Source organism: Daphnia magna, linkage group LG7 (assembly GCF_020631705.1).
Source record: "Daphnia magna isolate NIES linkage group LG7, ASM2063170v1.1, whole genome shotgun sequence".
In the NCBI taxonomy this organism is placed as follows: domain Eukaryota; kingdom Metazoa; phylum Arthropoda; class Branchiopoda; order Diplostraca; family Daphniidae; genus Daphnia; species Daphnia magna.
Genome location: NC_059188.1, coordinates 432,386 through 444,187, shown reverse-complemented (window position 1 = coordinate 444,187; position 11,802 = coordinate 432,386). Strand labels below are relative to the sequence as shown.

Sequence of the window (11,802 nt, the reverse complement as noted above, 5' to 3'; positions counted from 1 at the left end):
ACACGTTGTGTTTATAGGTGTCTAATGTACTGGACGTGTGGCACCGTATGTCTTGTACTAAATTTACTTTTCGTGTTTATTGTTTGCTTTGAAAAGTTTGATTGTCTGTTGCCTTGTGCGATATGGTTCTTCTGCGGGGAATGATCCCATTTGAATGAAATGCTGTTGAAATAACTGATAATGGTTAACTGATAGTGATTAATATTTTGTAAATTGCTCACGAGTTTCAGTTTTTATTGGTTAATATGACGACGGCATCGAACTGCTCGTCGTTTATTTGCGAGGAATTGATTCTTACATTTTTTCCAACGTTTATTCAGAAACCATTTTGGGTTTATTAACCACAGCATCGATACGCAAAGAGCCAAAGCTATTTTTAAAGAAGTGATACTATTTGCATATCGCTATAATCGATGCTGAATTACATGGCTCTTCTGCAGCGGCCATTCCAGCCTCGCGAATAGCCCCTAGGACACTGGCGAAACGGTGAGGGCATTTGTGGGATAGAAATCTGCATGGACGGTACTTGCTGACCGGAAGAACACGTCTGCTGACCGACTGATGGCAAAATAATATTCGGTTCCATCCAATCGTTGACCGTCAATCTGGGCCGGCCGCAATGGTAGGTCGACCCGCTACGGTACAATTTCGCCCCGGTCCCGCACGAAGGTTGTTGACTGCCCAATCGGCTGCATTTCATCGCCATGTTGGTTCTCGTTTGACGTTGGCATTGCGTGTTGGTGCCACAACCCCAGTAAATGTGTTGGCCATCAGCCGGGCACGCTCGCGGCTTCTGCTGGCACGAAGGAGTCCGATCCGCATTCACAATGAGCCATTGGTCGTTTTCGCAAGGTCCCTGGGAGCTGCGAAATTCAGAAAACGGCCAGATGAATCAAAAGAAATTGAAGACGTTACCTGTTCGTTCTCCTGGTAACACTCGCCGTCCATGTAAACGTAATTGCTCAATCCCCGTTGGCAATAGCAATAGCCCATGTTGTCCGGCCTGTCGTACAGTTGCTGATTTCTAGGGCACGGACTGTCCGCTGTTCCGACCGGATAGCATTGCCCCTCGTAAAACGTTTCTTGATCCGATTGGCATTTCCTCGTTCTGGATGGGGTGATGGACCAACAAATTCAAATGACCCGTCACCCGCCGTCTTCTAGTAATATCAAAGGAAGGACTAACCCCATCATGTACTGAAGATTGGCGTAGTTTCTGAGCACTTGCTGTTGCTCTTCGGCCGACGTCCTCGACGCCAGGTACTGGATGTTCGGCCACCAGATGGATTCCATGTATGTGCCTAGATTACCAACTTGATTGGAACAACCTGAACCCACAGCGTTCCTTATTTGGCCTTCCATGTAGCTCATTTTGTTTGCTATTTCACCGTTAGGAGAACTGAAAATGTGAACCAAACTTTTATCTCTATACGTTCAATTTAAATCAATTCGTAATGGGCTCGTTTGTATATTACCCATCGTAGTACTGCAAACTGGCGTGCGCGATTGCTGGCAAATAAACGAGGCCGATCGTGACGAGAAGAAGACACCAGCCGACCATCAAATTCAGCGTTGGACCCTTCATCTTTTCACTGACAAGTGGAAAATGCTTAGAACCAAAACGGCCCGAAACTGTGAAAAATACTTACATTATTTTTGATGATGTTCAACTAACTTGCCGCCCGATGGAACACCAACTGAAGGATTTTGGCGAGAACCAGCAAACAAGACACTTCACACAGCGACGTGTTGGTAATCAGGTAGACGAGATTAGATTTATGAATTTACTGCTTATAATGTACATATACCGTCATTATCAGGCATTGTTTAACCAAAGTCTTCCCACAACGGCTTAACATTAATGCCTAGCAATGTCGGCAGGTGTAGGGATTGCCATCGACTGTAGCTGACGTCGGCACCGCACAACAACTTTATTTTCTGTATATATCGGGGCTACCATTTCATTCGGTTAATCTCACGGCACCACGTAAAGCCACTACGTAGTTTTATCATTCTATTCTAATCAAGTGAGCCTTTGACTATATGGGTGCCGCAATTAAAATTCTCGATCCTGTCTCAAATGTAAGGCAGTATAGTCTAATATAGCTGATGTAGGCGTATGACAAATTGCATTCCTATTGAGAAACAACAGGCGTAGTTGAAACAGGACCGAATGCTTGGGCTCTTCCACGCCAAAACGTATGCTCTTATGGCAATTACAGGTGTAATTGCCGTAGTTTCACTCACATTAGCATTTGGTATCCTTATCTGTAACCTTCAAATATCAGGGGGTATAGCTCAGTGGTAGAGCATTCGACTGCAGATCGAGAGGTCCCTAGTTCGAACCTGGGTGCCCCCTATTCACCCACCATTTTAAGTCACCGCATATCTTTATGATCTCACTATAATAAATGTATTTGAAAATGGCGGATAATTAGACATGAAATCTACGATGAGAAACTTGAAGAGTGATTCCGTTGAGGGGCTTCAGAACCCCTTGCATGGAAGGAATGGGTTCGGTTGCCATCGGTGACGACGATACTCGGAAACGACGTAAGAAAGTCGACACCACAATTTTGATTTCCATTAAAGCAAAACGCTGGCCTGTAAAACAAATCAGATGATGAAACATTATCCACGCCACACGACGTTGTTTCTTATTCTACAGGGCTGAAACGCCTGTCTTTTTAAGTCTCCCCAAATAATTTACAGATAGACAATGACATTTGCCAAATATATAACCAATGCAGTTGCGAGGTCCAGCACTGAACGGAATGTACGAATAGGGATGATGGCCCTCTATTCGATCAGGCAGGAAACGCTCCGGATCGTACTCCCATGGATTCGGGTACAATCGCGGGTTGTGGTGGAGGCCGAACAACAGCAAAATGATGTCACATCCGGATGGAATTAGATAGTCGCCTGTAAGAAATCCCTTAAATATCAAACAGACTTGCTTTATTCTTATATGTTCTTATTTACCGATTTTGAAGTCTTCCTTGACGTGCCTCTCGATGTGTGGCACGGGGGAATACATCCGCATCGCTTCCTTCACGCAACGTTCCAAGTAGATGAGGCTAGTCAAATCCTGTTGACAACACGGACGATCCGATTCCCCGAAAACGTCTCGCAGTTCAGTCCAAACTTTTTCCTACATAATCATTTTGTAATGGCATATTGTTTCCATTTTAAAACTATGAAAACAGTTCAAATTGTTTTGAATATTTTCTTTGCCTGGCATTCAGGATTGGTGGCCATGCAGTACAAGAACCAGGATATCGCTGATGTTGTCGTGTCATGGCCCTTTAAAGGAATTTGATGGCAATAATGAAACAATATAATAAAATAGTACAGTAAGAACCTCAAACATGAAGGTGTCGATTTCTTCTTGAATGTCTTGATCACTCAGCCCCGCGTTATTATCATCGGCTTCAAACGCTAGTAGCAGATCTAAAAGGGCTCGTCGGTTTCCCTCTTGATTTATACTCATTAATGTTAGTATTTCATTATAGTTTAAAAAAATTACTTGGTTTGATGTCTCCATCGTCGATGAACTGTGTCGGGTCTTTCTCCAACGAGTGTCGCCTTTGTTTTATTACCTGTACAACCAAATTTCAGATGAACGTCAAAGAAATTAGATAAGGAACAGTTACGTTTCTAGTGAACGAATGCAAAGTGGTCAACAGATGGCGATGTTCACGGCCTTGCTGTGTAAAATGAAAGATGACATCAACGGCCAGCCAAGGTTTTGAGAATCTTTCCATTAAGATTTGAATGATTCTGTCAAAATACACAAGGACAGTGTACCACTCCCTATGCTAATTACACCTAAACTGTTGTGACACCTGTAAAGGGCTGTGACGTAATCAGACGTCCGTGATTGCGCATTCACCGAGACTCCCATTGAAGTCTCTGTTAAGCGTCCCGACATTAATTTCTTTAATAGGAATCAAAAAAGAAAATCAAAATTCACATACCGCACATAATGTCGAGAGTGCAATTGGCTATGAAAGGATAAATGTTGAGCTCTGAAATTTCATCTTCGTTCCCGATCCGCTTGTCCAATAAATCGCACAAAATCTGACTCTCATTGTTAAAAACGTCAACGAAACTATTCAAAATTTGGAAATGGAAAGCTGGGGTCAACAAGCGTCTTCTCATTTTCCATTTGGCACCTTGTAACAAAGAATTACCCCAAAAAATGTGCATGTTCACCTTTGTAAACTAAAACGAAATGTTTACCTGTACTTAAAAGAAGTCCATCGCCCAACCACGGAGAAAAGAATTTATAAGTTTCTCCCTTATCCAACAGCTTTTGACTTTTCAAAATAGACTAAAGAAACATTCTGAATATGCAAAATCAATATTTAATCGTAATTGAATTACCTCCAGCAGTTCCGGTGAAGAAATGCTGACGCAACATATCGGTCCCATATAGACGCAATAGATTTCACCATAATCACGAGGCCAATCCACTTGCAACAAGCGGAGTATGTCTTGACATGAAGAGTGAATTAATTAAACACAGAGCAAATGAATTTGAACATTTGACCGTACAATCAAATTTCCCTTTAAACGACAGGGCGTTACCGACAATCGGGAGAGGTCGAGGTCCTTGAGGCAATTGACGGATCAAAACGCTAAAGCGATATGCATTAATAAGGGATCTTACAATCAAACTAACAAGCCAAGAAATACACAACGCTATTAAAAGAGGAACAAATGAAACGTATTGGAATAAGGACGACTCCATTTGATCTGAAAATACAACGCAAGCAGATAGGAAAACACTTGTAAACACTTCTGTATCGAGCAACTGCAATAGCGGTCTGTTTCGATCAAGGAAATTATTGAACGACTTGTCGACGTTATTGTCCCAAGAGCTTGAAAAGAAATGTGTTCAATATCATTAGAACTCGGGGGAATAATATTTGCAGCTCACATTGCGTTGGAAGCTGTAATATTCTGTTACATCCATTTTAAAAGACATGTTAAGACATGAACCCGTTTTATTTCGGACAATGCTGCTACACAGCGACTTTGACGGCATTTGACACAGTACTATAGGCCCACGTTCCTTCGTACAAACTCCAACACGAAACATAAAGTTGGTGTCCGTACTAAGTGACGTGTACGCATCCGTTGCGTCGTATGTGCTACTTGATAAAGCACAATCAATGTTGACGTTGTTAGAGATTTGAATAAACTACTACAAGTTTTACGGATGAAACTATTGAATGCATTGCGTAATAAGAAGATGACAGCAGACGGAAACTTTGACATTTAATTGGCAATTGCACTGCTGATGCTATTGCTGGGGTCATCAAATCTAATATAGGGGGTATAGCTCAGTGGTAGAGCATTCGACTGCAGATCGAGAGGTCCCTAGTTCGAACCTGGGTGCCCCCTTGTGCGAAATAATTAACAAGTCCTGTTTCTTCTTTTCAGTCTATGGTTTTCCTAGAATATTAGCTTCTTGTTTAACTGTATAGATCGTAGAGTGAGAGCTGTTCCAAAAGATCCTTCGTGGCAAAGGTAAACCCTCAGTTGTACGATGCTGTCTGACCAGCAGTTACTGTCATTCTGTACCATCACCACATTAAATTAAAGGTGAAGAATACAAAAGCCAACTAAGTCACTGTGTGAGGCTTCAACTGTCGACTTAGCTGCTCATCTAAAGGTATGTTGTCTTGTTTCCCAGTCTGTCAGTTTGTTACTTGGTTTATTTTGTTCGCGCGTGAATTTTATTTCTTTACTTCATTGTGTGCATGTACAGGGGGTATAGCTCAGTGGTAGAGCATTCGACTGCAGATCGAGAGGTCCCTAGTTCGAACCTGGGTGCCCCCTTCTTAGTTTCCGGTTTAGATCATTCATGCTATTTTATAGGTAGGATTTCGTGTCACTACTTCCTTCACGATAAAAGAGAAGCCTAAGGTGTGTCACCTGTGGATTAATGTCGTACTAAACTATTACTGCATCGACTGATGGTGTAAAATGCGTTTTTACTTAGCTGCTTCATTTAAGGGTTTGTATGTTTTCTAGTTTCCCAGCTGGACAAATGGTTACCTGGTTCAAATTACTTTTGCGTGAAATTTCCAGTCTCACTTCGTGCGTGAATCTTAATAGGGGATATAGCTCAGTGGTAGAGCATTCGACTGCAGATCGAGAGGTCCCTAGTTCGAACCTGGGTGTCCCCTGTGAAAGTTATTTTTTTTACTTAATTTCCCCGAGGTTTTTTGACAGAATGTGTTTTGAAAATGACATTTTACCTGATCATTTTGTCTTGTTACCAATATGATCAATCCTTCAAATTTTTTATAGTTACTACCTTGTATTTCACGCACTGCATTGTTTTCAGTGTACTTCGTTATGGTGATGACAAACTACGGTTTTTGTATTTCAACACCATGTGTAAACTAAACTGTTAGTCATCCAAAATGTTGGCGACACACGCCATTCTGATCACGACTGTATCCTGTAGCGCAATCGCGAGTTGGTGATATGCCAATTGCTGTCAAATTACCTGGAAGTGGCCTCCTAATGCTCATCGTTCTATCCATTCAGGTAACCAAGTACTAGTGTTATCAATTGCTTCGTTGTAATGTTATTTAAATACTCACTGCAATTTTTGTGTCGTAGTTTCCACTGCACCCTCCTCGGTCACCATCTCTGCTGCGTCAACATTCACCTCGAGAGATACGTCACAGTGGCCAGTGTTTCTATTTTGTCAGATAAACCGTTTGTGTTTAAAGTGCTCAATTGAAAAGAAATCATTTATTACTCACTCTGTCGATTCTGTTGGTGCTGAATCGATGGCCGTTATAAGAACAACCAAAAGTGAGAACGCAATCGTTAGTTTCATTACGAATGGCACTACAGACTTTCAAGTAGGAGCTAAAAAAAATCAAATCCACACTGTTCAGCTCTCACAGAGAAACTGCAAATTTCACAGTGTCTTTTATGCCAGAATATTCGAGACCCTAGGCAATAAGCAGAGGTGGAAGAGGACACGTAATTATTCTTCATTATTTGCTGGTAAACGACCTTAAGTTAACTTTGAAAAAGTGAAAAGTCATTCTTCTTTATTTGGTCATGGCACCACAATAGTTTCGCAATGATACAGACATTGATTTCAATGCAACCGATTTAGGATTTCTTTTACTTGGATGTATGAAGTTTGCATGTGAAGCAAATGAATGGTCATTATTCTCATTGAAATGACTCATCATATTAGCATAACCTTTTTGTACCTTGGCAGACAATTACTATGAAAAGGATATACTATTGCAGTTATACTAACGTTATATTAATATCAGGTAACATTCGAAATGATCAAATTCAAAGTCCGGAAGTTCTCCAGTACTTTTTACTTTATACAGTATTCTACGTAGTACTGAATTTAAATTGCGTTCCGTTGCAGCAATATCATTTGCTAAAGCAACAATAACCAAAAAGTTTTTTTATTTTTAAACAAAAAGTCAAATAAAAACAAAAAACAATAAAAAGAAACAATAAAGCTCGGTTTTTTTAAAGTCACGGATAAAGACAGACACGAGATGCTGTTTAATCTTTCTTGCTCCGCGATTTCCTCGAATCCTATTGGTCAGGAGCTAAAAGGCGGCCATCATGCTTTTGAAAATAGGGATGAGAAAGACGTTTCGGCAACTCCTGTTGCAGAGCAGAAACTCTACAATAATTTCGTCAGCTTAAGAATGAGATGTTGCAAACCCAAAGTTTTATTTTTAATAAAATGGAAAAAAAAATGAACCCTGAAAATTAAAACATTTTTCCTATTTCCTTCCATCTCGTATGTATGAAAATGTTCATATTTTAGTTTTGTTAGTTTTTATGTGAGCTGCATAGCTCAGTGGTAGAACGCTCGACTGTCGTTCGTGAGGTCTATGGTTCAAATCTGGGTGCATCCAAAGTATTGCACTATGACTAATTATTCAGGTGCTAGTGATTAATAAAATCAATGAAAGTAGTGAACCTAAGATAATGAGGACTATCATAACAATGAAGCATCCTTGAATCTAATAGTCATTTTGTAAGAAGGAATTTGCACAAAGGGAGCTTTGATTTTATAAACCTTTATTTCTGTGAATGGGAGTGTATGCAAACAATACAAAGCACCTCAACCCATTGGGGTTTTCAAAAATGTCACATGAACAAAGAAATTTTCTGGCCGACCAACAAACAAATCACAGCACCGCAATCCACTGGATTTTTTGGAAACGCCACCCAGCAAAAGAAATCTGCGGGCCAGCTTCCGCCATGAAGCCTGAAATGAAATACTACGTCAGTTTTGTCGTCTGCTCCTTAACGCACGTGTCGAGCTATGGCCATACTCGTCAGTTGAGAATATTTGAAATTGTGTTTGCTGTTCCTTTATATAGAGAAGTTAGTTGGATGAAAGTAAAGCCTCTTAAGCTTTCTAACTTAGAAGAGTGTGGCAATCGATTGCCCTCCGAGAAGAATAAGAGAAAAATGTCAGGTGGAGTCGCCAAAAATAATAGGCCAGCTTCCTACTACATGGATCGGGCTCTTATTCCTAGGGTCCAACGCTATTTAAAAGAAAATAGTCACAGAACATATATTGATATAGAAGAAATGGCAGATTTGTTGCAGAGACAGTATCCTGATTATGGGAGGAAGAAGAAACTTGCTTTTCGTAACTCGGTCAAACAAGGTTTGTGGATATGCAACAAGTAAAAACCAACTCATTTACATGTAAAACAAACCTTACTATAAATGCCATTTAACAAACATTTTTATTTTTTTGTACAACTATTTCAGCATATGAAGACATAAGAGCAACATTGGATATAAAAGAAGACAGTAGTGATTCAGATCCTTACGAAACTGCCAGAATTGCTGACACACCTGATACCAGAGAAACTGCCAATGAGTCTCTACGAAGTATGTACTCCAGTAATCGCACAGCAGATGATTCCAAGTTAGAAGATATAATGGTAATTGATGTACTTGGTGACACTGAAAAAGCACCACCACAAAGCACACCAATGAAAAAGGTAAATGCCATTTAAAATTTCTTTAAAATAAGAGCTTCTACAGTTTTCATAATGTTCACAGAAAATCGTCAAAAGGAAAAAGGTTGAATCTGATATTCCAAATGGAACCAAGAAAAAGTCCAAAACAGTAGAATTCAACTCCATAATATCTACCACCAAATTCTCTGAAGTTGGAGGCAATGAAAAATCCCTCAAGGTAACATTAATATTTAATGAAATATTAGTGATTCAATTTAAATTAGAATTCAATGTGCTTTAGGAAGTCCGAAAGCTTATTCTTCACATGAAACATCCAGAAGTCTACCAACATCTAGGAATGTCTCCACCAAGAGGTTTTCTTCTTCATGGTCCACCTGGCTGTGGAAAAACTCTGCTTGCTCATGCCATCGCGGGTGTAAGTCTTCAGTCTTCTATTCAACTATTTTATAACTTTACTATCCTTTTTTTCCTCCACTATGTAGGAGCTAGAAATACCTTTTTTCAAAGTTGCCGCTCCAGAGCTGGTTTCTGGCGTCTCTGGTGAGTCTGAAGAGCAAATTAGGTTGCTGTTCGATCAAGCTACATCAGCCGCACCATGTATAGTATTCATCGACGAGATTGACGCCATCACGCCCAAAAGAGAAACAGCTCAAAGAGAGATGGAGCGAAGGATTGTTGCCCAGCTTCTCACATGCATGGATGGTTCGCTAGCTATTTAAATTTTACACGCCTTTTCAATAATTTACCATTTAAAAAATTAAACAGATCTCAGCAGTCGAAATAACAATATTCCGGTGTTAGTAATCGGTGCGACAAACCGACCCGACTCTCTTGATCCTGCCTTACGAAGAGCCGGTCGATTTGACCGGGAAATCTCACTTGGCATCCCAGATTTAGCGGCTAGAGAAAAGATCCTGAAAGTTGTCTGCAAGAATCTCAGCTTATCCGCCGATGTGGACTGGAAATTCTTGGCTTTAAACACCCCGGGTTACGTTGGAGCCGACATGCTTGCGTTGGCTTCCGAGGCTGGAATGGTAGCAGTTAATAGGTAAACTTGGCATTCTTGGTATGTCTCGCTACATCAGTCATTAAAGTCTTATCGTTTTGTAGAGCGTTTGGTCGAATGGAATCCCTTTATTTGGCTACTATTCAACCCAGTGAAACACCAGAACAGGAAGCAGTAACAACAGAAGAGAAATCATGGATTTGGCTTTGTCAACAGCCAGAATTTGGCACTGAGCAGCTCCAAGGCATAGCGATCACGCTCGACGATTTTAACGCTGCCCTCAAATGTGTCCAGCCTTCTGCACAGCGCGAAGGGTTTGCTACCGTTCCCGATGTTACCTGGGACAATGTGGGAGCGCTGTCGCACGTCCGACAAGAGCTTCATTTGGCTATTCTAGTCAGTTAAATCATATTTAAATTTTTAGATGCAATTTTGATTTTCGACTTAATTTTAGGCCCCCATTCGCTACGAAGCACATTATGAAGCTTTGGGTCTTTCTAGCCCTTCAGGAGTTTTGCTCTGTGGCCCTCCCGGTTGCGGTAAAACTCTGTTGGCGAAAGCCATCGCCAACGAAGCTGGTATCAACTTTATTTCCGTCAAAGGACCTGAATTACTTAATATGGTAAAAATATATATTCTCTGAATTCTTCGTTTTAGTTAAGAAATCATTAACTTCTTTATTCATCGTTTATTAAAAGTACGTTGGAGAATCGGAAAGAGCCGTCCGGCAGTGTTTCCAGCGAGCCCGCAGTTCTGTACCATGCGTAATTTTCTTTGATGAGTTGGATGCACTCTGTCCACGACGTTCTGAACAAGGCCATGAGGGTGGAGCCAGTCGCGTTGTCAATCAGCTGCTGACCGAGATGGATGGTATTGAGTCACGTCGAGGGGTTTTCCTAATGGCTGCCACCAACCGGCCTGATATTATCGATCCGGCAGTCCTTCGACCCGGAAGGCTGGACAAAATTCTTCACGTTGGTTTCCCGACAGCGGAGGATCGGGTGGACATCCTCAGAGCCCTAACTAAGGTTGGATTAGCAAAATTGCTTAGTATTTCGATTGATTATGAATATTACTCTAATTCTTTTATCAAATACAGAACGGTACCAAGCCAACTCTAGCTGCCGATGCTAACTTGATTGACATTGGTTTGGACCCAAGATTAGATGGTTATACAGGAGCTGACCTTTCCTCATTGGTCAAGGAATCGGCCACACAAGCGTTACAGGAATTTGTTTTTGGTCAAAGTGACGCTGGAGGTCACGATATGGAGATGGGCGATGTATGCGTGCACCTACGTCACTTTCAGGCAGCCATCACTAAAATTCGTCCTTCGGTCAACGAAAAGGCAAAACGCTTTTTTTATTATATATATTTTTTCCTATAACTTTCTGAAACTAGATTTAATTCTAATATTTTTTATTTTCACAGGACCGTAAACATTACATGGGCATGTCCCAACGGCTTTGATTGTGCAAAGGTTCAGGGTCGAATACGCTTGAAAATAATTGCATATTCTAGTTTCTAATTTTCCATTCTGACTTGCCCTTACAAATAACCATGTTTTTCCTTTATTTGACATACAAATTGTTTCTAATTGTAATGACATTTCTTTATCTCGTAACAGCACACATTGCAAGTGAGTAGCCAAGCAAAACAATTTTTCCAAACGGAAACCAAAGACTGCGCAATAAGTTTCGCAACGCTCTAGCCTTTTATGAAATGGGCTGTCCTTGATAATTTCAACGCTTTATCAATATTTACCGCGCCAGAACGAAAGAAGGC

General features: G+C 40.8%; 4 protein-coding genes and 4 non-coding genes across 9 annotated transcripts in view; 5 read left to right on the top strand and 3 right to left on the bottom strand.

Annotated features, from left to right (window-relative positions):
- LOC116927132 (sulfotransferase 1C4) overlaps positions 1 to 11,802 on the bottom strand; it is a 44,991-nt gene that overhangs the window by 3,493 nt on the left and 29,696 nt on the right. The window lies entirely within an intron of this gene.
- LOC116927149 lies at positions 295 to 1,805 on the bottom strand. Of its 2 annotated transcripts, none has more exons than XM_045176972.1 (5): positions 1,650 to 1,805; positions 1,476 to 1,592; positions 1,187 to 1,399; positions 916 to 1,108; positions 295 to 856 (listed from the first exon to the last, which is right to left on the bottom strand). In XM_045176972.1, the coding sequence occupies exons 2-5, from the start codon at positions 1,583 to 1,585 to the stop codon at positions 422 to 424; spliced, it is 951 nt and encodes a 316-aa protein (XP_045032907.1). In that variant the 5' UTR covers positions 1,586 to 1,592; positions 1,650 to 1,805; the 3' UTR covers positions 295 to 421. The 2 variants fall into 2 exon arrangements, with proteins under 2 accessions (XP_045032907.1, XP_032790030.2); XM_032934139.2 differs by having other exon boundaries at positions 1,476 to 1,585; positions 1,650 to 1,791.
- Trnac-gca lies at positions 2,288 to 2,359 on the top strand. The gene has a single exon. It is a non-coding gene; the product is annotated as a tRNA-Cys (tRNA).
- On the bottom strand, positions 2,398 to 7,002 carry LOC116927068 (cytochrome P450 4C1). The gene is made up of 16 exons (XM_045176939.1): positions 6,786 to 7,002; positions 6,621 to 6,719; positions 6,270 to 6,552; positions 6,007 to 6,195; positions 4,558 to 5,943; positions 4,387 to 4,496; positions 4,243 to 4,333; positions 3,978 to 4,175; positions 3,846 to 3,912; positions 3,654 to 3,780; positions 3,527 to 3,599; positions 3,362 to 3,474; positions 3,235 to 3,303; positions 2,983 to 3,151; positions 2,743 to 2,922; positions 2,398 to 2,604 (listed from the first exon to the last, which is right to left on the bottom strand). Exons 5-16 carry the CDS (start codon positions 4,751 to 4,753, stop codon positions 2,435 to 2,437), a joined length of 1,563 nt encoding a protein of 520 aa, XP_045032874.1. The 5' UTR covers positions 4,754 to 5,943; positions 6,007 to 6,195; positions 6,270 to 6,552; positions 6,621 to 6,719; positions 6,786 to 7,002; the 3' UTR covers positions 2,398 to 2,434.
- Positions 5,338 to 5,409, top strand: Trnac-gca. Its single transcript has one exon. It is a non-coding gene; the product is annotated as a tRNA-Cys (tRNA).
- Trnac-gca lies at positions 5,776 to 5,847 on the top strand. The gene has a single exon. It is a non-coding gene; the product is annotated as a tRNA-Cys (tRNA).
- Trnac-gca lies at positions 6,126 to 6,197 on the top strand. The gene has a single exon. It is a non-coding gene; the product is annotated as a tRNA-Cys (tRNA).
- On the top strand, positions 8,260 to 11,620 carry LOC116927042 (nuclear valosin-containing protein-like). The gene is made up of 11 exons (XM_032933991.2): positions 8,260 to 8,689; positions 8,797 to 9,032; positions 9,094 to 9,228; positions 9,292 to 9,426; positions 9,494 to 9,713; positions 9,777 to 10,059; positions 10,122 to 10,413; positions 10,472 to 10,639; positions 10,716 to 11,045; positions 11,117 to 11,365; positions 11,449 to 11,620. The coding sequence occupies exons 1-11, from the start codon at positions 8,275 to 8,277 to the stop codon at positions 11,485 to 11,487; spliced, it is 2,502 nt and encodes an 833-aa protein (XP_032789882.2). The 5' UTR covers positions 8,260 to 8,274; the 3' UTR covers positions 11,488 to 11,620.